The sequence below is a fragment of the Salmo salar genome, unplaced genomic scaffold (genome assembly GCF_905237065.1).
Source record: "Salmo salar unplaced genomic scaffold, Ssal_v3.1, whole genome shotgun sequence".
Classification (NCBI taxonomy): domain Eukaryota; kingdom Metazoa; phylum Chordata; class Actinopteri; order Salmoniformes; family Salmonidae; genus Salmo; species Salmo salar.
This window is the reverse complement of record NW_025548635.1, coordinates 305001-332429: the sequence shown is the minus strand read 5'-3', so window position 1 is coordinate 332429 and position 27429 is coordinate 305001. Positions and strand designations below refer to the sequence as shown.

At 46.1% G+C, this 27429-nt stretch overlaps 1 protein-coding gene across 1 annotated transcript in view; it reads right to left on the bottom strand.

Moving 5' to 3' along the window:
• Window positions 1–13174: 13174 nt before the first annotated feature.
• LOC123733190 (proline-rich extensin-like protein EPR1) overlaps window positions 13175–27429 on the bottom strand; it is a gene marked incomplete at its 3' end in the record, with an annotated part of 16046 nt that continues 1791 nt past the window's right edge. Inside the window, exon 3 of the mRNA XM_045712605.1 lies at window positions 13175–13484. Coding sequence (XP_045568561.1) covers window positions 13175–13484 — 310 coding nt within the window. The remainder of the gene's footprint in view (window positions 13485–27429) is intronic.

The following is a 27429-nucleotide window of genomic DNA, read 5'->3' as shown; positions in this document are numbered from 1 at the left end:
ATGTCCATAACCTTCACAGTGGTGTGGGAATCAGACCTCCAGACTCTGATCAGTAATGTCCATAACCTTCACAGTGGTGTGGGAATCAGACCTCCAGACTCTGATCAGTAATGTCCATAACCTTCACAGTGGTGTGGGAATCAGACCTCCAGACTCTGATCAGTAATGTCCATAACCTTCACAGTGGTGTGGGAATCAGACCTCCAGACTCTGATCAGTAATGTCCATAACCTTCACAGTGGTGTGGGAATCAGACCTCCAGACTCTGATCAGTAATGTCCATAACCTTCACAGTGGTGTGGGAATCAGACCTCCAGACTCTGATCAGTAATGTCCATAACCTTCACAGTGGTGTGGGAATCAGACCGCCAGACTCTGATCAGTAATGTCCATAACCTTCACAGTGGTGTGGGAATCAGACCTCCAGACTCTGATCAGTAATGTCCATAACCTTCACAGTGGTGTGGGAATCAGACCGCCAGACTCTGATCAGTAATGTCCATAACCTTCACAGTGGTGTGGGAATCAGACCTCCAGACTCTGATTAAGAGATCACCTCGCAGAGCCAATCGGTGTGATTGTGCAGCACGTCGTGTGATGTGACTGGCTGGAATGTTCCGACCTTTGATCCAATGACAACATTTAATTAAACAAGGTTAAACTGACGTGACCTGGTTCTGCTACTCAGCCGTTCCTTCGCTAAACGGTGGCTCGGGGGGGAAGGCCAGGGATTACTGTGGTACACCTGACTACACACACACACACACACACACACACACACACACACACACACACACACACACACACACACACACACACACACACACACACACACACACACACACACACACACAACCAGGAAGCAGCTTGAGAACTACAGCAGAACAGGAACCCTAAAGAAAAACATTTTTTAAAAACTAGTCTCAACTTGTAAACTACACCGAACGCTTTCCGTCTCCTTCTCTCCCTCCCTGATGGACGATCAGGGTAGAATAGAGTCTCCTTCTCTCCCTCCCTGATGAACGATCAGGGTAGAATAGAGCCTCCTTCTCTCCCTCCCTGATGGACGATCAGGGTAGAATAGAGTCTCCTTCTCTCCCTCCCTGATGGACGATCAGGGTAGAATAGAGTCTCCTTCTCTCCCTCCCTGATGGACGATCAGGGTAGAATAGAGCCTCCTTCTCTCCCTCCCTGATGGACGATCAGGGTAGAATAGAGCCTCCTTCTCTCCCTCCCTGATGGACGATCAGGGTAGAATAGAGTCTCCTTCTCTCCCTCCCTGATGGACGATCAGGGTAGAATAGAGTCTCCTTCTCTCCCTCCCTGATGGACGATCAGGGTAGAATAGAGTCTCCTTCTCTCCCTCCCTGATGGACGATCAGGGTAGAATAGAGTCTCCTTCTCTCCCTCCCTGATGGACGATCAGGGTAGAATAGAGTCTCCTTCTCTCCCTCCCTGATGGACGATCAGGGTAGAATAGAGTCTCCTTCTCTCCCTCCCTGATGGACGATCAGGGTAGAATAGAGTCTCCTTCTCTCCCTCCCTGATGGACGATCAGGGTAGAATAGAGTCTCCTTCTCTCCCTCCCTGATGGACGATCAGGGTAGAATAGAGTCTCCTTCTCTCCCTCCCCTGATGGACGATCAGGGTAGAATAGAGCCTCCTTCTCTCCCTCCCTGATGGACGATCAGGGTAGAATAGAGCCTCCTTCTCTCCCTCCCCTGATGGACGATCAGGGTAGAATAGAGCCTCCTTCTCTCCCTCCCCTGATGGACGATCAGGGTAGAATAGAGTCTCCTTCTCTCCCTCCCTGATGGACGATCAGGGTAGAATAGAGTCTCCTTCTCTCCCTCCCTGATGGACGATCAGGGTAGAATAGAGTCTCCTTCTCTCCCTCCCTGATGGACGATCAGGGTAGAATAGAGTCTCCTTCTCTCCCTCCCTGATGGACGATCAGGGTAGAATAGAGTCTCCTTCTCTCCCTCCCTGATGGACGATCAGGGTAGAATAGAGTCTCCTTCTCTCCCTCCCTGATGGACGATCAGGGTAGAATAGAGTCTCCTTCTCTCCCTCCCTGATGGACGATCAGGGTAGAATAGAGTCTCCTTCTCTCCCTCCCTGATGGACGATCAGGGTAGAATAGAGTCTCCTTCTCTCCCTCCCTGATGGACGATCAGGGTAGAATAGAGTCTCCTTCTCTCCCTCCCTGATGGACGATCAGGGTAGAATAGAGTCTCCTTCTCTCCCTCCCTGATGGACGATCAGGGTAGAATAGAGTCTCCTTCTGATGGGTTTTATGTAAGGCTAGAGGCTAGCTGAGTGAAGGGGTTTATGTAAGGCTAGCGGCTAGCTGAGTGAAGGGGTTTTATGTAAGGCTAGCGGCTAGCTGAGTGAAGGGGTTTTATGTAGGGCTAGCGGCTAGCTGAGTGAAGGGTTTTATGTAAGGCTAGAGGCTAGCTGAGTGATGGGGTTTTATGTAAGGCTAGCGGCTAGCTGAGTGAAGGGTTTTATGTAAGGCTAGAGGCTAGCTGAGTGATGGGGTTTTATGTAAGGCTAGAGGCTAGCTGAGTGAAGGGGTTTTATGTAAGGCTAGAGGCTAGCTGAGTGATGGGTTTTATGTAAGGCTAGCTGAGTGAAGGGGTTTTATGTAAGGCTAGCGGCTAGCTGAGTGATGGGGTTTTATGTAAGGCTAGAGGCTAGCTGAGTGATGGGGTTTTATGTAAGGCTAGAGGCTAGCTGAGTGATGGGGTTTTATGTAAGGCTAGAGGCTAGCTGAGTGATGGGTTTTATGTAAGGCTAGAGGCTAGCTGAGTGATGGGGTTTTATGTAAGGCTAGAGGCTAGCTGAGTGATGGGGTTTTATGTAAGGCTAGAGGCTAGCTGAGTGATGGGTTTTATGTAAGGCTAGAGGCTAGCTGAGTGATGGGTTTTATGTAAGGCTAGAGGCTAGCTGAGTGATGGGGTTTTATGTAAGGCTAGAGGCTAGCTGAGTGAAGGGGTTTTATGTAAGGCTAGCGGCTAGCTGAGTGGTGGGGTTTTATGTAAGGCTAGAGGCTAGCTGAGTGAAGGGGTTTTATGTAAGGCTAGCGGCTAGCTGAGTGATGGGGTTTTATGTAAGGCTAGCGGCTAGCTGAGTGAAGGGTTTTATGTAAGGCTAGCGGCTAGCTGAGTGAAGGGTTTTATGTAAGGCTAGCGGCTAGCTGAGTGATGGGGTTTTATGTAAGGCTAGAGGCTAGCTGAGTGAAGGGTTTTATGTAAGGCTAGCGGCTAGCTGAGTGATGGGGTTTTATGTAAGGCTAGAGGCTAGCTGAGTGAAGGGTTTTATGTAAGGCTAGAGGCTAGCTGAGTGATGGGGTTTTATGTAAGGCTAGCGGCTAGCTGAGTGATGGGGTTTTATGTAAGGCTAGAGGCTAGCTGAGTGAAGGGGTTTATGTAAGGCTAGAGGCTAGCTGAGTGATGGGGTTTTATGTAAGGCTAGAGGCTAGCTGAGTGATGGGGTTTTATGTAAGGCTAGCGGCTAGCTGAGTGATGGGTTTTATGTAAGGCTAGAGGCTAGCTGAGTGAAGGGGTTTTATGTAAGGCTAGCGGCTAGCTGAGTGATGGGGTTCTATGTAAGGCTAGAGGCTAGCTGAGTGATGGGGTTTTATGTAAGGCTAGAGGCTAGCTGAGTGATGGGTTTTATGTAAGGTTAGAGGCTAGCTGAGTGAAGGGTTTTATGTAAGGCTAGAGGCTAGCTGAGTGATGGGTTTTATGTAAGGCTAGCGGCTAGCTGAGTGAAGGGTTTTTATGTAAGGCTAGAGGCTAGCTGAGTGATGGGGTTTTATGTAAGGTTAGAGGCTAGCTGAGTGAAGGGTTTTATGTAAGGCTAGAGGCTAGCGGAGTGATGGGTTTTATGTAAGGCTAGCTGAGTGATGGGGTTTTATGTAAGGCTAGCGGCTAGCTGAGTGAAGGGTTTTATGTAAGGCTAGCGGCTAGCTGAGTGATGGGGTTCTATGTAAGGCTAGAGGCTAGCTGAGTGATGGGGTTTTATGTAAGGCTAGAGGCTAGCTGAGTGAAGGGTTTTATGTAAGGCTAGAGGCTAGCTGAGTGAAGGGTTTTATGTAAGGCTAGTGGCTAGCTGAGTGAAGGGTTTTATGTAAGGCTAGTGGCTAGCTGAGTGAAGGGTTTTATGTAAGACTAGAGGCTAGCTGAGTGATGGGGTTTTATGTAAGGCTAGAGGCTAGCTGAGTGATGGGGTTTTATGTAAGGCTAGGGGCTAGCTGAGTGAAGGGGTTTATGTAAGGCTAGAGGCTAGCTGAGTGAAGGGGTTTATGTAAGGCTAGAGGCTAGCTGAGTGATGGGGTTTTATGTAAGGCTAGAGGCTAGCTGAGTGATGGGGTTTTATGTAAGGCTAGCGGCTAGCTGAGTGATGGGTTTTATGTAAGGCTAGAGGCTAGCTGAGTGAAGGGGTTTTATGTAAGGCTAGCGGCTAGCTGAGTGATGGGGTTCTATGTAAGGCTAGAGGCTAGCTGAGTGAAGGGTTTTATGTAAGGCTAGAGGCTAGCTGAGTGAAGGGTTTTATGTAAGGCTAGTGGCTAGCTGAGTGAAGGGTTTTATGTAAGGCTAGTGGCTAGCTGAGTGAAGGGTTTTATATAAGACTAGAGGCTAGCTGAGTGATGGGGTTTTATGTAAGACTAGAGGCTAGCTGAGTGATGGGGTTCTATGTAAGGCTAGTGGCTAGCTGAGTGAAGGGTTTTATGTAAGACTAGAGGCTAGCTGAGTGATGGGGTTTTATGTAAGGCTAGAGGCTAGCTGAGTGAAGGGGTTTTATGTAAGGCTAGCGGCTAGCTGAGTGATGGGGTTTTATGTAAGGCTAGTGGCTAGCTGAGTGATGGGGTTTTATGTGAGGCTGAGGCTAGTGAGTATGGGGTTTTATTAAGGCTCTAGGCTAGTGATGTATTATGTGAGGCTAGGGCTAGCTGAGTGATGGGGTTTATGTAAGCTAGGCTAGCTGGTGAAGGATTTTATATAGGCTAGGGGCTAGCTGAGTGATGGGGTTTTATGTAAGGCTAGAGGCTAGCTGAGTGATGGGGTATTATGTAAGGCTAGAGGCTAGCTGAGTGATGGGGTATTATGTAAGGCTAGCGGCTAGCTGAGTGAAGGGTTTTATGTAAGGCTAGAGGCTAGCTGAGTGATGGGGTTTTATGTAAGGCTAGAGGCTAGCTGAGTGAAGGGGTTTTATGTAAGGCTAGAGGCTAGCTGAGTGATGGGTTTTATGTAAGGATAGAGGCTAGCTGAGTGAAGGGGTTTTATGTAAGGCTAGCGGCTAGCTGAGTGATGGGGTTTTATGTAAGGCTAGAGGCTAGCTGAGTGATGGGTTTTATGTAAGGCTAGAGGCTAGCTGAGTGATGGGGTTTTATGTAAGGCTAGAGGCTAGCTGAGTGAAGGGGTTTTATGTAAGGCTAGCGGCTAGCTGAGTGATGGGGTTTTATGTAAGGCTAGAGGCTAGCTGAGTGATGGGGTTTTATGTAAGGCTAGTGGCTAGCTGAGTGATGGGGTTTTATGTAAGGCTAGTGGCTAGCTGAGTGATGGGGTTTTATGTAAGGCTAGAGGCTAGCTGAGTGATGGGGTTTTATGTAAGGCTAGCTGAGTGATGGGGTTTTATGTAAGGCTAGAGGCTAGCTGAGTGATGGGGTTTTATGTAAGGCTAACTGAGTGAAGGGTTTTATGTAAGGCTAGAGGCTAGCTGAGTGATGGGGTTTTATGTAAGGCTAGTGGCTAGCTGAGTGATGGGGTTTTATGTAAGGCTAGCTGAGTGAAGGGGTTTTATGTAAGGCTAGAGGCTAGCTGAGTGAAGGGGTTTTATGTAAGGCTAGCGGCTAGCTGAGTGATGGGGTTTTATGTAAGGCTAGCTGAGTGAAGGGGTTTTATGTAAGGCTAGCGGCTAGCTGAGTGAAGGGGTTTTATGTAAGGTTAGAGGCTAGCTGAGTGAAGGGGTTTTATGTAAGGCTAGTGGCTAGCTGAGTGATGGGGTTTTATGTAAGGCTAGCTGAGTGATGGGTTTTATGTAAGGCTAGCGGCTAGCTGAGTGATGGGTTTTATGTAAGGCTAGCGGCTAGCTGAGTGATGGGTTTTATGTAAGGCTAGCGGCTAGCTGAGTGAAGGGTTTTATGTAAGGCTAGCGGCTAGCTGAGTGATGGGTATTATGTAAGGCTAGCGGCTAGCTGAGTGATGGGTTTTATGTAAGGCTAGCGGCTAGCTGAGTGATGGGGTTTTATGTAAGGCTAGCTGAGTGAAGGGGTTTTATGTAAGGCTAGAGGCTAGCTGAGTGAAGGGTTTTATGTAAGGCTAGCGGCTAGCTGAGTGAAGGGGTTTTATGTAAGGCTAGCGGCTAACTGAGTGAAGGGTTTTATGTAAGGCTAGCGGCTAGCTGAGTGATGGGGTTTTATGTAAGGCTAGCTGAGTGAAGGGGTTTTATGTAAGGCTAGCGGCTAGCTGAGTGATGGGGTTTTATGTAAGGCTAGCGGCTAGCTGAGTGATGGGGTTTTATGTAAGGCTAGCGGCTAGCTGAGTGAAGGGTTTTATGTAAGGCTAGCGGCTAGCTGAGTGAAGGGTTTTATGTAAGGCTAGTGGCTAGCTGAGTGAAGGGGTTTTATGTAAGGCTAGCGGCTAGCTGAGTGAAGGGTTTTATGTAAGGCTAGCGGCTAACTGAGTGAAGGGTTTTATGTAAGGCTAGAGGCTAGCTGAGTGAAGGGTTTTATGTAAGGCTAGCGGCTAACTGAGTGAAGGGTTTTATGTAAGGCTAGCGGCTAGCTGAGTGATGGGGTTTTATGTAAGGCTAGCTGAGTGAAGGGGTTTTATGTAAGGCTAGCGGCTAGCTGAGTGATGGGGTTTTATGTAAGGCTAGCGGCTAGCTGAGTGAAGGGTTTTATGTAAGGCTAGCGGCTAGCTGAGTGAAGGGTTTTATGTAAGGCTAGCGGCTAACTGAGTGAAGGGTTTTATGTAAGGCTAGAGGCTAGCTGAGTGATGGGGTATTATGTAAGGCTAGCGGCTAACTGAGTGAAGGGTTTTATGTAAGGCTAGCGGCTAGCTGAGTGAAGGGTTTTATGTAAGGCTGGAGGCTAGCTGAGTGAAGGGTTTTATGTAAGGCTAGAGGCTAGCTGAGTGAAGGGGTTTTATGTAAGGCTAGAGGCTAGCTGAGTGATGGGGTTTTATGTAAGGCTAGAGGCTAGCTGAGTGATGGGGTTTATGTAAGGCTAGCGGCTAGCTGAGTGATGGGGTTTTATGTAAGGCTAGCTGAGTGAAGGGTTTTATGTAAGGCTAGCGGCTAGCTGAGTGATGGGTTTTATGTAAGGCTAGCGGCTAGCTGAGTGAAGGGGTTTTATGTAAGGCTAGAGGCTAGCTGAGTGATGGGGTTTTATGTAAGGCTAGGGGCTAGCTGAGTGATGGGGTTTTATGTAAGGCTAGAGGCTAGCTGAGTGAAGGGTTTTATGTAAGGCTAGAGGCTAGCTGAGTGATGGGGTTTTATGTAAGGCTAGGGGCTAGCTGAGTGAAGGGGTTTATGTAAGGCTAGAGGCTAGCTGAGTGAAGGGGTTTATGTAAGGCTAGAGGCTAGCTGAGTGATGGGGTTTTATGTAAGGCTAGAGGCTAGCTGAGTGATGGGGTTTTATGTAAGGCTAGCGGCTAGCTGAGTGATGGGTTTTATGTAAGGGTAGAGGCTAGCTGAGTGAAGGGGTTTTATGTAAGGCTAGCGGCTAGCTGAGTGATGGGGTTCTATGTAAGGCTAGAGGCTAGCTGAGTGATGGGGTTTTATGTAAGGCTAGAGGCTAGCTGAGTGATGGGTTTTATGTAAGGTTAGAGGCTAGCTGAGTGAAGGGTTTTATGTAAGGCTAGAGGCTAGCTGAATGATGGGTTTTATGTAAGGCTAGCGGCTAGCTGAGTGAAGGGTTTTTATGTAAGGCTAGAGGCTAGCTGAGTGAAGGGTTTTATGTAAGGCTAGAGGCTAGCGGAGTGATGGGTTTTATGTAAGGCTAGCTGAGTGATGGGGTTTTATGTAAGGCTAGCGGCTAGCTGAGTGAAGGGTTTTATGTAAGGCTAGCGGCTAGCTGAGTGATGGGGTTCTATGTAAGGCTAGAGGCTAGCTGAGTGATGGGGTTTTATGTAAGGCTAGAGGCTAGCTGAGTGAAGGGTATTATGTAAGGCTAGAGGCTAGCTGAGTGAAGGGTTTTATGTAAGGCTAGTGGCTAGCTGAGTGAAGGGTTTTATGTAAGGCTAGTGGCTAGCTGAGTGAAGGGTTTTATGTAAGACTAGAGGCTAGCTGAATGATGGGGTTTTATGTAAGGCTAGAGGCTAGCTGAGTGATGGGGTTTTATGTAAGGCTAGAGGCTAGCTGAGTGATGGGTTTTATGTAAGGCTAGAGGCTAGCTGAGTGATGGGGTTCTATGTAAGGCTAGTGGCTAGCTGAGTGAAGGGTTTTATGTAAGACTAGAGGCTAGCTGAGTGAAGGGTTTTATGTAAGGCTAGTGGCTAGCTGAGTGATGGGGTTTTATGTAAGGCTAGTGGCTAGCTGAGTGAAGGGTTTTATGTAAGGCTAGTGGCTAGCTGAGTGATGGGGTTTTATGTAAGGCTAGAGGCTAGCTGAGTGAAGGGTTTTATGTAAGGCTAGCGGCTAGCTGAGTGAAGGGTTTTATGTAAGGCTAGCGGCTAGCTGAGTGATGGGGTTTTATGTAAGACTAGAGGCTAGCTGAGTGAAGGGTTTTATGTAAGGCTAGAGGCTAGCTGAGTGATGGGGTTTTATGTAAGGCTAGGGGCTAGCTGAGTGAAGGGGTTTATGTAAGGCTAGAGGCTAGCTGAGTGATGGGGTTTTATGTAAGGCTAGCGGCTAGCTGAGTGATGGGTTTTATGTAAGGCTTGAGGCTAGCTGAGTGAAGGGGTTTTATGTAAGGCTAGCGGCTAGCTGAGTGATGGGGTTCTATGTAAGGCTAGAGGCTAGCTGAGTGATGGGGTTTTATGTAAGGCTAGAGGCTAGCTGAGTGATGGGGTTTTATGTAAGGCTAGCGGCTAGCTGAGTGAAGGGTTTTATGTAAGGCTAGCGGCTAGCTGAGTGATGGGGTTCTATGTAAGGCTAGAGGCTAGCTGAGTGATGGGGTTTTATGTAAGGCTAGAGGCTAGCTGAGTGATGGGGTTTTATGTAAGGCTAGAGGCTAGCTGAGTGATGGGGTTTTATGTAAGGCTAGCGGCTAGCTGAGTGATGGGGTTTTATGTAAGGCTAGTGGCTAGCTGAGTGAAGGGTTTTATGTAAGACTAGAGGCTAGCTGAGTGATGGGGTTTTATGTAAGGCTAGCGGCTAACTGAGTGATGGGGTTTTATGTAAGACTAGCTGAGTGATGGGTTTTATGTAAGGCTAGTGGCTAGCTGAGTGAAGGGTTTTATGTAAGGCTAGTGGCTAGCTGAGTGATGGGGTTTTACGTAAGGCTAGCGGCTAACTGAGTGAAGGGTTTTATGTAAGACTAGCGGCTAACTGAGTGAAGGGTTTTATGTAAGGCTAGCGGCTAACTGAGTGAAGGGTTTTATGTAAGGCTAGCGGCTAGCTGAGTGAAGGGTTTTATGTAAGGCTAGAGGCTAGCTGAGTGAAGGGTTTTATGTAAGGCTAGAGGCTAGCTGAGTGATGGGGTTTTATGTAAGGCTAGCGGCTAGCTGAGTGATGGGGTTTTATGTAAGGCTAGCGGCTAGCTGAGTGATGGGGTTTTATGTAAGGCTAGCGGCTAGCTGAGTGAAGGGTTTTATGTAAGGCTAGAGGCTAGCTGAGTGATGGGTTTTATGTAAGGCTAGCGGCTAGCTGAGTGATGGGGTTTTATGTAAGGCTAGCTGAGTGAAGGGGTTTTATGTAAGGCTAGCGGCTAGCTGAGTGATGGGGTTTTATGTAAGGCTAGAGGCTAGCTGAGTGAAGGGGTTTTATGTAAGGCTAGAGGCTAGCTGAGTGAAGGGTTTTATGTAAGGCTAGAGGCTAACTGAGTGAAGGGTTTTATGTAAGGCTAGCGGCTAGCTGAGTGAAGGGTTTTATGTAAGGCTAGAGGCTAGCTGAGTGATGGGGTTTTATGTAAGGCTAGCGGCTAGCTGAGTGATGGGGTTTTATGTAAGGCTAGCGGCTAGCTGAGTGATGGGGTTTTATGTAAGGCTAGCGGCTAGCTGAGTGATGGGGTTTTATGTAAGGCTAGCGGCTAGCTGAGTGCCTCTCTGACAACCATTAGGAATGAATTGCACCTCAGTGGGAAATGAATCCTGCTGCCCTGGGAATTCCATTACATTCAGTAGCCGACAACCAACAGGGATATTATCCAGCTGTTCAGTAGCCAGGGGTGAGGGGCCCTACCCAGCCCCCGGGCCCCGGGTTTGGGGGAATAGATCACCCTAGAGGGAATACATCCCATAGAGAGGGGGAATACATCCCATAGAGAGGGGGAATACATCCCATAGAGAGAAGGAATACATCCCATAGAGAGGGGGAATACATCCCATAGAGAGGGGGAATACATCCCATAGAGAGAGGGAATACATCCCATAGAGAGGGAATACATCCCATAGAGAGGGGGAATACATCCCATAGAGAGAGGGAATACATCCCATAGAGAGGGGGAATACATCCCATAGAGAGGGAATAGATCCCATAGAGAGGGGGAATACATCCCATAGAGAGGGGGAATACATCCCATAGAGAGAGGGAATACATCCCATAGAGAGGGGGAATACATCCCATAGAGAGGGGGAATACATCCCATAGAGAGGGAATACATCCCATAGAGAGGGGGAATACATCCCATAGAGAGGGGGAATACATCCCATAGAGAGGGGGAATACATCCCATAGAGAGAGGGAATACATCCCATAGAGAGGGGGAATACATCCCATAGAGAGGGAATAGATCCCATAGAGAGGGGGAATACATCCCATAGAGAGGGGAATACATCCCATAGAGAGAGGGAATACATCCCATAGAGAGGGGGAATACATCCCATAGAGAGGGGGAATACATCCCATAGAGAGAGGGAATACATCCCATAGAGAGGGGAATACATCCCATAGAGAGGGGGAATACATCCCATAGAGAGGGGGAATACATCCCATAGAGAGAGGGAATACATCCCATAGAGAGGGGGAATACATCCCATAGAGAGGGGGGAATACATCCCATAGAGAGGGGGAATACATCCCATAGAGAGGGGGAATACATCCCATAGAGAGAGGGAATACATCCCATAGAGAGGGGGAATACATCCCATAGAGAGGGGGAATACATCCCATAGAGAGGGGGAATACATCCCATAGAGAGGGGGAATACATCCCATAGAGAGAGGGAATACATCCCATAGAGAGAGGGAATACATCCCATAGAGAGGGGGAATACATCCCATAGAGAGAGGGAATACATCCCATAGAGAGGGGGAATACATCCCATAGAGAGGGGGAATACATCCCATAGAGAGGGGGAATACATCCCATAGAGAGAGAATACATCCCATAGAGAGGGGGAATACATCCCATAGAGAGGGGGAATACATCCCATAGAGAGGGGGAATACATCCCATAGAGAGGGGGAATACATCCCATAGAGAGGGGGAATACATCCCATAGAGAGGGGGAATACATCCCATAGAGAGGGGGAATACATCCCATAGAGAGGGGGAATACATCCCATAGAGAGGGGGAATACATCCCATAGAGAGGGGGAATACATCCCATAGAGAGGGGGAATACATCCCATAGAGAGGGGGAATACATCCCATAGAGAGGGGGAATACATCCCATAGAGAGAGGGAATACATCCCATAGAGAGGGGGAATACATCCCATAGAGAGGGGGAATACATCCCATAGAGAGGGGGAATACATCCCATAGAGAGAGGGAATACATCCCATAGAGAGGGGGAATACATCCCATAGAGAGGGGGAATACATCCCATAGAGAGGGAATACATCCCATAGACAGGGAATACATCCCATAGAGAGGGGGAATACATCCCATAGAGAGGGGGAATACATCCCATAGAGAGGGAATACATCCCATAGAGAGGGAATACATCCCATAGAGAGGGAATACATCCCATAGAGAGGGAATACATCCCATAGAGAGGGGGAATACATCCCATAGAGAGGGGGAATACATCCAATAGAGAGGGGGAATACATCCCATAGAGAGAGGGAATACATCCCATAGAGAGGGGGAATACATCCCATAGAGAGGGGGAATACATCCCATAGAGAGGGGGAATACATCCCATAGAGAGGGGGAATACATCCCATAGAGAGGGGGAATACATCCCATAGAGAGGGGGAATACATCCCATAGAGAGGGGGAATACATCCCATAGAGAGGGGGAATACATCCCATAGAGAGGGAATACATCCCATAGAGAGGGGGAATACATCCCATAGAGAGGGGGAATACATCCCATAGAGAGGGGAATACATCCCATAGAGAGAGAGGGAATACATCCCATAGAGAGGGGGAATACATCCCATAGAGAGGGGGAATACATCCCATAGAGAGGGGGAATACATCCCATAGAGAGGGGGGAATACATCCCATAGAGAGGGAATACATCCCATAGAGAGGGGGAATACATCCCATAGAGAGAGGGGAATACATCCCATAGAGAGGGGGAATACATCCCATAGAGAGGGGGAATACATCCCATAGAGAGGGGGAATACATCCCATAGAGAGGGAATACATCCCATAGAGAGGGGGAATACATCCCATAGAGAGGGAATACATCCCATAGAGAGAAGGAATACATCCCATAGAGAGGGAATACATCCCATAGAGAGGGGAATACATCCCATAGAGAGGGGGAATACATCCCATAGAGAGGGAATACATCCCATAGAGAGGGGGAATACATCCCATAGAGAGGGGGAATACATCCCATAGAGAGGGGGAATACATCCCATAGAGAGGGGGAATACATCCCATAGAGAGGGAATACATCACCTTAAAGCAGGTCCCAAACTGGGGGTAGGAGTAATGTCATCTCACACTCTGTGTGTGTGTGTGTGTGTGTGTGTGTGTGTGTGTGTGTGTGTGTGTGTGTGTGTGTGTGTGTGTGTGTGTGTGGGCAGGCTTACAATGATGGCAAAAAACAACATTTGAGAGTGCGCTGACCCTGGGGCTAGAGGGGGTACAGCTGGGGGTGCTGACCCTGGGGCTAGAGGGGGTACAGCTGGGTGCTCTGACCCTGGGGCTAGAGGGGGTACAGCTGGGTGCTCTGACCTTGGGGCTAGAGGGGGTACAGCTGGGTGCTCTGACCCTGGGGCTAGAGGGGGTACAGCTGGGTGTGCTGACCCTGGGGCTAGAGGGGGTACAGCTGGGTGCTCTGACCCTGGGGCTAGAGGGGGTACAGCTGGGTGTGCTGACCCTGGGGCTAGAGGGGGTACAGCTGGGTGCTCTGACCCTGGGGCTAGAGGGGGTACAGCTGGGTGCTCTGACCCTGGGGCTAGAGGGGGTACAGCTGGAGGGAAGACATGCCATAAAGAGTGGTCCATTAGTTTTAAACAGAGTCCAGAAAGCCCTCCCGTCCATCTACAACCCAGATATCAACACCACCGTTCATTTTGTAGATGTGAAAACCAGAGTGGAGGACGTCAGATCATTCCCAGACACAGCTACGATAGCAGAAAGACATCCCGCTGAGAGGCAATCTGCTCTAAAGACTATTACTGACACCTATGATCAGGGATTTAGTTTCACCAGGCAATTATCTTCTCTCTCTCTCGCTCTCTCGCTCTCTCTCCCCATTACTCCCTCCCCCTACCCCTCTCTCTCTCTCTCTCTCTCTCCCTCCCTCCCTCTCCTCCTCTCTTTCCCTCCCCTCTCCCCCTACCCCTCTCTTTCCCTATCCCTCCCTCTATATCTCTCTCCCTCCCTCTCTCCCTCTTTCTCTCTCCTCCTCTCTTTCCCTCCCCCCCTACCCCTCTCCCTCCCTCCCTCTCCTCCTCTCTCCCATGACAAACATTAATCATTTAGACGAGAAGCAGCTCTGACTCAGAACGCCCCGTTCACACTCGCAGGATCCCGTCTCCCCCACACAGCTGTGAAGAGGGGCACGACACCACCTTCTCTCCCTCAGGAGGATGAAAAGATTTGGCATGGGCCCTCAGAAAGATCTACATCACAAAGCCCTGTATGTCTGCAGAGATTCTGTGTGCCTCTCTGAGGTGTTGCTGCTGGGTCAACACTCACCTGTCCTGTCCCAGACATCTACGGCCAGGCCACTTCCCTCAACCTGTCCTGTCCTGTCCCAGACATCTACGGCCAGGTCACTTCCCTCAACCTGTCCTGTCCTGTCCCAGACATCTACGGCCAGGTCACTTCCCTCAACCTGTCCTGTCCTGTCCCAGACATCTACGGCCAGGTCACTTCCCTCAACCTGTCCTGTCCTGTCCCAGACATCTACGGCCAGGTCACTTCCCTCAACCTGTCCTGTCCCAGACATCTACGGCCAGGCCACTTCCCTCAACCTGTCCTGTCCCAGACATCTACGGCCAGGTCACTTCCCTCACCTGTCCTGTCCTGTCCCAGACATCTACGGCCAGGTCACTTCCCTCAACCTGTCCTGTCCCAGACATCTACGGCCAGGTCACTTCCCTCAACCTGTCCTGTCCTGTCCCAGACATCTACGGCCAGGTCACTTCCCTCAACCTGTCCTGTCCCAGACATCTACGGCCAGGCCACTTCCCTCAACCTGTCCTGTCCCAGACATCTACGGCCAGGTCACTTCCCTCAACCTGTCCTGTCCCAGACATCTACGGCCAGGCCACTTCCCTCAACCTGTCCTGTCCCAGACATCTACGGCCAGGTCACTTCCCTCAACCTGTCCTGTCCCAGACATCTACGGCCAGGCCACTTCCCTCAACCTGTCCTGTCCCAGACATCTACGGCCAGGCCACTTCCCTCAACCTATCCCGTCCCAGACATCTACGGCCAGGTCACTTCCCTCAACCTGTCCCGTCCCAGACATCTACGGCCAGGTCACTTCCCTCAACCTGTCCTGTCCCAGACATCTACGGCCAGGTCACTTCCCTCAACCTGTCCCGTCCCAGACATCTACGGCCAGGCCACTTCCCTCAACCTGTCCTGAACCAGACATCTACGGCCAGGTCACTTCCCTCAACCTGTCCTGAACCAGACATCTACGGCCAGGTCACTTCCCTCAACCTGTCCTGAACCAGACATCTACGGCCAGGTCACTTCCCTCAACCTGTCCTGTCCTGTCCCAGACATCTACGGCCAGGCCACTTCCCTCAACCCGTCCTGTCCCAGACATCTACGGCCAGGTCACTTCCCTCAACCTGTCCTGTCCTGTCCCAGACATCTACGGCCAGGTCACTTCCCTCAACCTGTCCTGTCCCAGACATCTACGGCCAGGTCACTTCCCTCAACCTGTCCTGTCCCAGACATCTACGGCCAGGCCACTTCCCTCAACCTGTCCTGTCCCAGACATCTACGGCCAGGTCACTTCCCTCAACCTGTCCTGTCCTGTCCCAGACATCTACGGCCAGGTCACTTCCCTCAACCTGTCCTGTCCCAGACATCTACGGCCAGGCCACTTCCCTCAACCTGTCCTGTCCCAGACATCTACGGCCAGGTCACTTCCCTCAACCTGTCCTGTCCTGTCCCAGACATCTACGGCCAGGTCACTTCCCTCAACCTGTCCTGTCCCAGACATCTACGGCCAGGCCACTTCCCTCAACCTATCCCGTCCCAGACATCTACGGCCAGGCCACTTCCCTCAACCTGTCCTGTCCCAGACATCTACGGCCAGGTCACTTCCCTCAACCTGTCCTGTCCCAGACATCTACGGCCAGGTCACTTCCCTCAACCTGTCCTGTCCTGAACCAGACATCTACGGCCAGGTCACTTCCCTCAACCTGTCCTGTCCCAGACATCTACGGCCAGGTCACTTCCCTCAACCTGTCCTGTCCCAGACATCTACGGCCAGGCCACTTCCCTCAACCTGTCCTGTCCTGTCCCAGACATCTACGGCCAGGTCACTCCCCTCAACCTGTCCTGTCCTGTCCCAGACATCTACGGCCAGGTCACTCCCCTCAACCTGTCCTGTCCTGTCCCAGACATCTACGGCCAGGCCACTTCCCTCAACCTGTCCTGTCCCAGACATCTGCGGCCAGGCCACTTCCCTCAACCTGTCCTGTCCCAGACATCTACGGCCAGGCCACTTCCCTCAACCTGTCCTGTCCCAGACATCTACGGCCAGGTCACTTCCCTCAACCTGTCCTGTCCCAGACATCTACGGCCAGGCCACTTCCCTCAACCTGTCCTGTCCCAGACATCTACGGCCAGGTCACTTCCCTCAACCTGTCCTGTCCTGTCCCAGACATCTACGGCCAGGTCACTTCCCTCAACCTGTCCTGTCCCAGACATCTACGGCCAGGCCACTTCCCTCAACCTATCCCGTCCCAGACATCTACGGCCAGGCCACTTCCCTCAACCTGTCCTGTCCCAGACATCTACGGCCAGGTCACTTCCCTCAACCTGTCCTGTCCCAGACATCTACGGCCAGGTCACTTCCCTCAACCTGTCCTGTCCTGAACCAGACATCTACGGCCAGGTCACTTCCCTCAACCTGTCCTGTCCCAGACATCTACGGCCAGGTCACTTCCCTCAACCTGTCCTGTCCCAGACATCTACGGCCAGGCCACTTCCCTCAACCTGTCCTGTCCTGTCCCAGACATCTACGGCCAGGTCACTCCCCTCAACCTGTCCTGTCCTGTCCCAGACATCTACGGCCAGGCCACTTCCCTCAACCTGTCCTGTCCCAGACATCTGCGGCCAGGCCACTTCCCTCAACCTGTCCTGTCCCAGACATCTACGGCCAGGCCACTTCCCTCAACCTGTCCTGTCCCAGACATCTACGGCCAGGTCACTTCCCTCAACCTGTCCTGTCCCAGACATCTACGGCCAGGTCACTTCCCTCAACCTGTCCTGAACCACACATTTACAGCACACACACACAGACACGCAAGGACACACTCACACACACAGAGAGAGATGGCAGTACATAAAGCATGTAGATAAACAACCCCACACACACACACACACACACACACACACACACACACACACACACACACACACACACACACACACACACACACACACAATGACAAAATTAAGGATTAAAAGTCCTGCATGAAAACATTCCCAAACACATCTGTGAATTACCACAAACATCATCTATTGTTTCCACTAACTAAGAGAAGATGTGCATCGATGCTTCATCCGCCAGACATGTGCTGCATCATGGGAAAGTACCGTCCGTCCCAGTTTACTGAGGAACAATACCACAGTACCGTCCCAGTACCACAGTACCGTCCCAGTACCACGGTACCGTCCCAGTACCACAGTACCGTCCCAGTACCACGGTACCGTCCCAGTACCACAGTACCGTCCCAGTACCACAGTACCGTCCCAGTTTACTGAGGAACAATACCACGGTACCGTCCCAGTACCACGGTACCGTCCCAGTACCACGGTACCGTCCCAGTACCACAGTACCGTCCCAGTACCACAGTACCGTCCCAGTACCACAGTACCGTCCCAGTACCACGGTACCGTCCCAGTTTACTGAGGAACAATACCACAGTACCGTCCCAGTACCACAGTACCGTCCCAGTACCACGGTACCGTCCCAGTACCACGGTACCGTCCCAATACCACGGTACCGTCCCAGTATCACAGTACCGTCCCAGTACCACGGTACCGTCCCCGTCCCAATACCACAGTACCGTCCCAGTACCACAGTACCGTCCCAGTACCACGGTACCGTCCCCGTCCCAATACCACGGTACCGTCCCAGTACCACAGTACCGTCCCAGTTTACTGAGGAACAATACCACAGTACCGTCCCAGTACCACGGTACCGTCCCAGTACCACGGTACCGTCCCAGTATCACAGTACCGTCCCAGTACCACAGTACCGTCCCAGTACCACGGTACCGTCCCAATACCACGGTACCGTCCCAGTACCACAGTACCGTCCCAGTACCACAGTACCGTCCCAGTTTAGTGAGGAACAATACCACAGTACCGTCCCAGTACCACGGTACCGTCCCAGTATCACAGTACCGTCCCAGTACCACGGTACCGGTCCCAGTACCACGGTACCGTCCCAATACCACAGTACCGTCCCAGTACCACGGTACCGTCCCAGTACCACGGTACCGTCCCAGTATCACAGTACCGTCCCAATACCACGGTACCGTCCCAGTACCACGGTACCGTCCCAGTACCACGGTACCGTCCCAGTACCACGGTACCGTCCCAGTACCACGGTACCGTCCCAGTTTACTGAGGAACAATACCACAGTACCGTCCCAGTACCACAGTACCGTCCCAGTTTACTGAGGAACAATACCACAGTACCGTCCCAGTACCACGGTACCGTCCCAGTATCACAGTACCGTCCCAGTACCACAGTACCGTCCCAGTATCACAGTACCGTCCCAGTATCACGGTACCGTCCCAGTACCACAGTACCGTCCCAGTTTACTGAGGAACAATACCACAGTACCGTCCCAGTATCACAGTACCGTCCCAGTACCACAGTACCGTCCCAGTACCACGGTACCGTCCCAGTATCACAGTACCGTCCCAGTACCACGGTACCGTCCCAGTACCACGGTACCGTCCCAATACCACAGTACCGTCCCAGTACCACAGTACCGTCCCAGTACCACGGTACCGTCCCAGTATCACAGTACCGTCCCAATACCACGGTACCGTCCCAGTACCACGGTACCGTCCCAGTACCACGGTACCGTCCCAGTACCACGGTACCGTCCCAGTTTACTGAGGAACAATACCACAGTACCGTCCCAGTACCACAGTACCGTCCCAGTTTACTGAGGAACAATACCACAGTACCGTCCCAGTACCACGGTACCGTCCCAGTATCACAGTACCGTCCCAGTACCACAGTACCGTCCCAGTATCACAGTACCGTCCCAGTATCACGGTACCGTCCCAGTACCACAGTACCGTCCCAGTTTACTGAGGAACAATACCACAGTACCGTCCCAGTATCACAGTACCGTCCCAGTACCACGGTACCGTCCCAGTACCACGGTACCGTCCCAGTACCACGGTACCGTCCCAGTACCACGGTACCGTCCCAGTACCACGGTACCGTCCCAGTACCACGGTGAGGACTTTACCAGGTTTACAAAAGTGCCAATTAAGATAGTTCACTTGTAAAGGCATTTATCAAAAATGCCGTTTGGAAAGAGTTTAAACTTTACAATTATAACTATAATACTATTAATATAACAGTATAACTACAATACTATCAATATAATATAACATTATAATACTATTAATATAACATAACTATAATACTATTAATATAACATTATAACTATAATACTATTAATATAACAGTATAACTACAATACTATTAATATAACATAACTATAATACTATTAATATAACATAACTATAATACTATTAATATAACATTATAACTATAATACTATTAATATAACAGTATAACTAAAATACTATCAATATAATATTATAACTAATACTATTAATATAACATTATAATACTATTAATATAACATAACTATAATACTATTAATATAACATAACTATAATACTATTAATATAACATTATAACTATAATACTATTAATATAACAGTATAACTACAATACTATTAATATAATATTATAACTAATACTATTAATATAACATTATAATACTATTAATATAACATAACTATAATACTATTAATATAACATTATAACTATAATACTATTAATATAACATTATAATACTATTAATATAACATTACAATACTATTAATATAACATTATAACTATAATAATATTACATTGGAACTGTAATAATATTAATATAACATTATAATAATATTAATATAGCATTATAACTGTAATACTATTAATATAACATTATAACTATAATACTATTACTATAACATTATAATACTATTAATATAACATTATAATGTTATTTTAATATAACCTTATAGTACTAATAATATAACATTATAACCTTATAGTACTAATAATATAACATTATAACTATAATACTAATAATATAACATTATAACTATAATACTAATAATATAACATTATAACTATAGTACTATTAATATAACATTATAACTATAATACTAATAATATAACATTATAACTATAGTACTATTAATATAACATTATAACTATAGTACTATTAATATAACATTATAACTATAATACTAATAATATAACATTATAACTATAGTACTATTAATATAACATTATAACTATAGTACTATTAATATAACATTATAACTATAATACTAATAATATAACATTATAACTATAGTACTATTAATATAACATTATAACTATAATACTAATAATATAACATTATAACTATAGTACTATTAATATAACATTATAACTATAATACTAATAATATAACATTATAACTATAATACTATTAATATAACATTATAACTATAGTACTATTAATATAACATTATAACTATAATACTAATAATATAACATTATAACTATAGTACTATTAATATAACATTATAACTATAATACTAATAATATAACATTATAACTATAATACTATTAATATAACATTATAACTGTAATACTATTAATATAACATTATAACTATAGTACTATTAATATAACATTATAACTATAATACTAATAATATAACATTATAACTATAGTACTATTAATATAACATAACTATAATACTATTAATATAACATTATAACTATAGTACTATTAATATAACATTATAACTGTAATACTATTAATATAACATTATAACTATAATACTATTAATATAACATTATAACTATAATACTATTAATATAACATTATAACTATAATACTATTAATATAACATTATAACTGTAATACTAATAATATAACATTATAACTATAGTACTATTAATATAACATAACTGTAATACTAATAATATAACATTATAATACTATTATACTAATAATATAACATTATAATACTATTAATATAACAGAAGTGTAATACTAATAATATAACATTATAACTATAATACTATTAATATAACATTATATTAAGTACAAAAATATATATATTTTTTTTTAAATACCACGAAATGAAATGTATGCATTCACTACTGTAAGTCGCTCTGGATAAGAGCGTCTGCTAAATGACTAAAATGTAAAATGTAAATTATAACTGTAATACTATTAATATAACATTAGAACTATAGTACTATAAATATAACATTATAACTGTAATACTAATACTATTAATATAACATTATAATACTATTACTATAACATTATAATACTATTAATATAACATTACAATGTTATTAATATAACCTTATAATACTATTAATATAACATTATAACTGTAATACTAATAATATAACATTATAACTATAGTACTATTAATATAACATAACTGTAATACTAATAATATAACATTATAATACTATTATACTAATAATATAACATTATAATACAATTAATATAACATAACTATAATACTATTAATATAACATTATAACTGTAATACTAATAATATAACATTAGAACTGTAATACTATTAATATAACATTATAACTATAATACTAATAATATAACATTATAACTATAATACTAATAATATAACATTAGAACTGTAATACTATTAATATAACATAACTATAATACTATTAATATAACATAACTACAATACTATTAACATTAGAACTATAGTACTATTAATATAACATTATAACTGTAATACTATTAATATAACATTATAACTATAATACTAATAATATAACATTATAACTGTAATACTATTAATATAACATTATAATACTATTAATATAACATAACTACAATACTATTAACATTAGAACTATAGTACTATTAATATAACATTATAACTGTAATACTAATAATATAACATAACTGTAATACTAATAATATAACATTATAACTATAATACTAATAATATAACATTAGAAGTGTAATACTAATAATATAACATAACTATAGTACTAATAATATAACATTATAACTATAATACTATTAATATAACATTATAACTATAGTACTAATAATATAACATTATAACTATAATACTAATAATATAACATTATAACTATAGTACTATTAATATAACATAACTATAATACTAATAATATAACATTATAACTATAATACTATTAATATAACATTATAACTATAGTACTAATAATATAACATTATAACTATAATACTATTAATATAACATTATAACTATAATACTAATAATATAACATAACTGTAATACTAATAATATAACATTATAACTATAATACTAATAATATAACATTATAACTGTAATACTAATAATATAACATTATAACTGTAATACTATTAATATAACATTATAACTGTAATACTATTAATATAACATTATAATACTATTAATATAACATTATAACTATAATACTAATAATATAACATTATAACTGTAATACTATTAATATAACATTATAACTGTAATACTATTAATATAACATTATAATACTATTAATATAACATTATAACTATAATACTATTAATATAACATTATAACTGTAATACTATTAATATAACATTATAATACTATTAATATAACATTATAACTATAATACTATTAATATAACATTATAACTGTAATACTATTAATATAACATTATAATACTATTAATATAACATTATAACTATAATACTATTAATATAACATTATAACTATAATACTAATAATATAACATTATAACTATAATACTAATAATATAACATAACTATAGTACTAATAATATAACATTATAACCTTATAGTACTAATAATATAACATTATAACTATAATACTATTAATATAACATTATAACTATAGTACTAATAATATAACATTATAACTATAGTACTAATAATATAACATTATAACTGTAATACTAATAATATAACATTATAACTGTAGTACTAATAATATAACATAACTGTAATACTAATAATATAACATTATAGTACTATTAATATAACATTATAACTATAATACTAATAATATAACATTATAACTATAGTACTAATAATATAACATTATAACTATAATACTAATAATATAACATTATAACTATAATACTAATAATATAACATTAGAAGTGTAATCAAGCGGAGTGTAACTTCTCTAGGAACCACTCTGTAAACATGATTGAACTCTGAGACCTCTGTATTCCAATCTGTCTCATGTCAAGCCAATAATCTGAGAGAGCAACAGGTTGAAAAGACATTAGCAGACGAAACATGTTTAGTATTACAGCACTGCTGCATTCTCCCAGGATTAATCCCTGTGGTTTTCATAATCTCTCTCAATATGGTTAAATTAAGATGAAGCATCTCTTTGTTCCTGTATTCCCACAGTGAGGGGAGGCTGACTGACTGGCTGGCTGGCTGACTGACTGACTGGCTGGCTGACTGGCTGGCTGGCTGGCTGGCTGGCTGACTGACTGACTGGCTGACTGGCTGGCTGGCTGACTGGCTGGCTGACTGGCTAGCTGGCTGGCTGACTGACTGACTGACTGGCTGGCTGGCTGGCTGGCTGACTGGCTGGCTGACTGGCTGGCTGGCTGACTAACTAACTGGCTGGCTGGCTGACTGGCTGGCTGACTGGCTGGCTGACTAACTGACTGACTAACTGACTGGCTGGCTGACTGGCTGGCTGGCTGACTAACTAACTGGCTGACTGGCTGACTGGCTAGCTGGCTGGCTGACTGACTGACTGACTGGCTGGCTGACTGGCTGGCTGACTGGCTGGCTGACTGGCTGGCTGACTGGCTGGCTGACTGACTGACTGACTGGCTGGCTGACTGACTGGCTGGCTGACTGACTGGCTGGCTGACTAACTGACTGACTAACTGGCTGGCTGGCTCGCTGGCTGACTGGCTGGCTGGCTGACTGGCTAACTGACTGACTGGCTGGCTGACTGGCTGACTGACTGACTGGCTGGCTGACTGGCTGGCTGACTGGCTGGCTGACTAACTGACTGACTAACTGGCTCGCTGGCTGACTGGCTGGCTGGCTGACTGGCTAACTGACTGACTGGCTGACTGACTGACTGGCTGACTGACGGGAGAGTATGGTAAAGAGATCAGCGGTTATATGGAGAACATCTATAACATTTACTCTGGTCTCTGTGCGTTTGATTAAATGTAACATTTTGAAATCCCAGAGTTCAGAGAAAAGCATAAATCACAGTGTGGCTGCAGCTGCTGGTGTGTCTGGGGAAAACACATGCTCTCTCTCTCTCTCCCTTTCTTTCTTCTCTGCTCATAAAGACTCCCCCCGCTACTCCCGCCGTCTCTCCCCTCCCTCCAGGGAGGCCTAGAGGAACACCTGCAGGCCTGGGTCGCTCCGCCCCCGACGTTCTCTACAAATGACTCCTCACACGCCCCTCTCCCCCCTGTCCGTCTCCTCCCCTCTCCTTCCCTCTCCTCTCTCACCCCTGCCCTCCTTCACTCTTCTCTCCCTCCCCTGTCCTTCCCTCTCCCTCTCCCCTCTGCCCTTCTTCTCTCCTCTCTCTCCCCTGCCCTCCTCCTCTCTCTCTCTCCCCTCCCCTCTCTCTCCCCTGCCCTCCTCCTCTCCCCTCTCCTCTCTCTTCCCTGCCTTCCTCCTCTCTCTCCTTCCCTCTCCCTCTCCTCTCTCCCCCCTGCCCTTCTTCTCTCCTCTCTCTCCCCTGCCCTCCTCCTCTCTCTCTCTCCCCTCCCCTCTCTCACCCCTGCCCTCCTCCTCTCCTCTCCCTCCCCCTCTCCTCTCTCACCCCTCCCCTCCTTCACTCTTCTCTCTCTCCCCTCTCCTCTCCTCTCTCACCCCTGCCCTCCTCCCCTCTCCTCTCTCTCCCCTGCCCTCCTCCTCTCCTCTCTCCTTCTCCTCCTCTCCCCACCACATATTGGCCAGCCCATAGACTACTCCATCTATCCACAGGAACAAACTAGAAACCAGCCACTGTCCAACCTGTGGTGTTTACAGCAGAGTGAGAGTGGACTCCCCTCTGGCTCTCAGCTCTGTCCATGTGGTCGGCTAACCTGTGGTCTTGGACTCCTGAGCCTTGCCAGGGATGGAACAACAGTCAATCTATCAGTCTACTGCCCTGCCAGGTCCTCCCTTCAGCTGCTTGGCCCAGCTACTGCCCCAATACCTCCCTCCCTTCATCCCTCCCTCCCTTCATCCCTCCCTCCCTTCATCCCCAACCAAATGGCTTTTTTTTCATGTCAACATTGATTTCTCATTATTCATTGTGTCATAACATCATAACACACAAAAAAAAAGGTCCATATGAATCATGTTTTATTGTTGAGACAAAGAGACTTGGACTTAATAACGTTGCTGAATGTTACTGGTGTCTCTCCCATCTCAAATAAACTGGCTCAGTTAGGACAAGTCGCCCTGGGGGTTGAACTGGCTCAATTAGGACAAGTCGCCCTGGGGGTTGAACTGGCTCAGTTAGGACAAGTAGCCCTGGGGGTTGAACTGGCTCAGTTAGGACAAGTCGCCCTGGGGGTTGAACTGGCTCAGTTAGGACAAGTCGCCTGGGGGTTGAACTGGCTCAGTTAGGACAAGTCGCCCTGGGGGTTGAACTGGCTCAGTTAGGACAAGTCGCCCTGGGGGTTGAACTGGCTCAGTTAGGACAAGTCGCCCTGGGGGTTGAACTGGCTCAGTTAGGACAAGTCGCCCTGGGGGTTGAACTGGCTCAATTAGGACAAGTCGCCTGGGGGTTGAACTGGCTCAGTTAGGACAAGTCGCCTGGGGTTGAACTGGCTCAGTTAGGACAAGTCGCCCTGGGGGTTGAACTGGCTCAGTTAGGACAAGTCGCCCTGGGGGTTGAACTGGCTCAGTTAGGACAAGTCGCCCTGGGGGTTGAACTGGCTCAGTTAGGACAAGTCGCCCTGGGGGTTGAACTGGCTCAGTTAGGACAAGTCGCCCTGGGGTTGAACTGGCTCAGTTAGGACAAGTCGCCCTGGGGGTTGAACTGGCTCAGTTAGGACAAGTCGCCTGGGGGTTGAACTGGCTCAGTTAGGACAAGTCGCCCTGGGGGTTGAACTGGCTCAGTTAGGACAAGTCGCCTGGGGGTTGAACTGGCTCAGTTAGGACAAGTCGCCCTGGGGGTTGAACTGGCTCAGTTAGGACAAGTCGCCTGGGGGTTGAACTGGCTCAGTTAGGACAAGTCGCCCTGGGGGTTGAACTGGCTCAGTTAGGACAAGTCGCCCTGGGGGTTGAACTGGCTCAGTTAGGACAAGTCGCCCTGGGGGTTGAACTGGCTCAGTTAGGACAAGTCGCCTGGGGGTTGAACTGGCTCAGTTAGGACAAGTCGCCCTGGGGGTTGAACTGGCTCAGTTAGGACAAGTCGCCCTGGGGTTGAACTGGCTCAGTTAGGACAAGTCGCCCTGGGGGTTGAACTGGCTCAGTTAGGACAAGTCGCCTGGGGGTTGAACTGGCTCAGTTAGGACAAGTCGCCCTGGGGGTTGAACTGGCTCAGTTAGGACAAGTCGCCCTGGGGGTTGAACTGGCTCAGTTAGGACAAGTCGCCCTGGGGGTTGTGGCAGGTTGCACAGGAAAGGAGTTAACACCCAATATGAAATGATTATCCGCATTTGGGACCCGTAAAAAAAGAGGACATTTCAAAGCAGCGTTCCTCAGTTCTCTTTGTGATAAATCCAAGTCCTTTCGTTTTTGGTTTAATTTATTAGAATGTTCCAAACTCCGCAGCGTTTAACTAGAAACAGATTGGTTTTTAGTTTAGTGGGGGTTTCTCCACGGGACTTCTGATGCGTATCGTAGTACAGACTGACTCCCCATTTTCTAACTCAATCGGATTTTTTTTTTTCTCCCAATTGGCTGGTAAACAATTCAAGAGAAGCAATGTGTTGATGGCTGGTTAGTTCTGAAGACAGCTAACCCATCTCTCAGACAGACTAGGTCACCTGGTTCTGAAGACAGCTAACCCATCTCTCAGACAGACTAGATCACCTGGTTCTGAAGACAGCTAACCCATCTCTCAGACAGATTAGGTCACCTGGTTCTGAAGACAGCTAACCCATCTCTCAGACAGACTAGATCACCTGGTTCTGAAGACAGCTAACCCATCTCTCAGACAGACTAGGTCACCTGGTTCTGAAGACAGCTAACCCATCTCTCAGACAGACTAGATCACCTGGTTCTGAAGACAGCTAACCCATCTCTCAGACAGACTAGGTCACCTGGTTCTGAAGACAGCTAACCCATCTCTCAGACAGATTAGATCACCTGGTTCTGAAGACAGCTAACCCATCTCTCAGACAGATTAGATCACCTGGTTCTGAAGACAGCTAACCCATCTCTCAGACAGACTAGATCACCTGGTTCTGAAGAC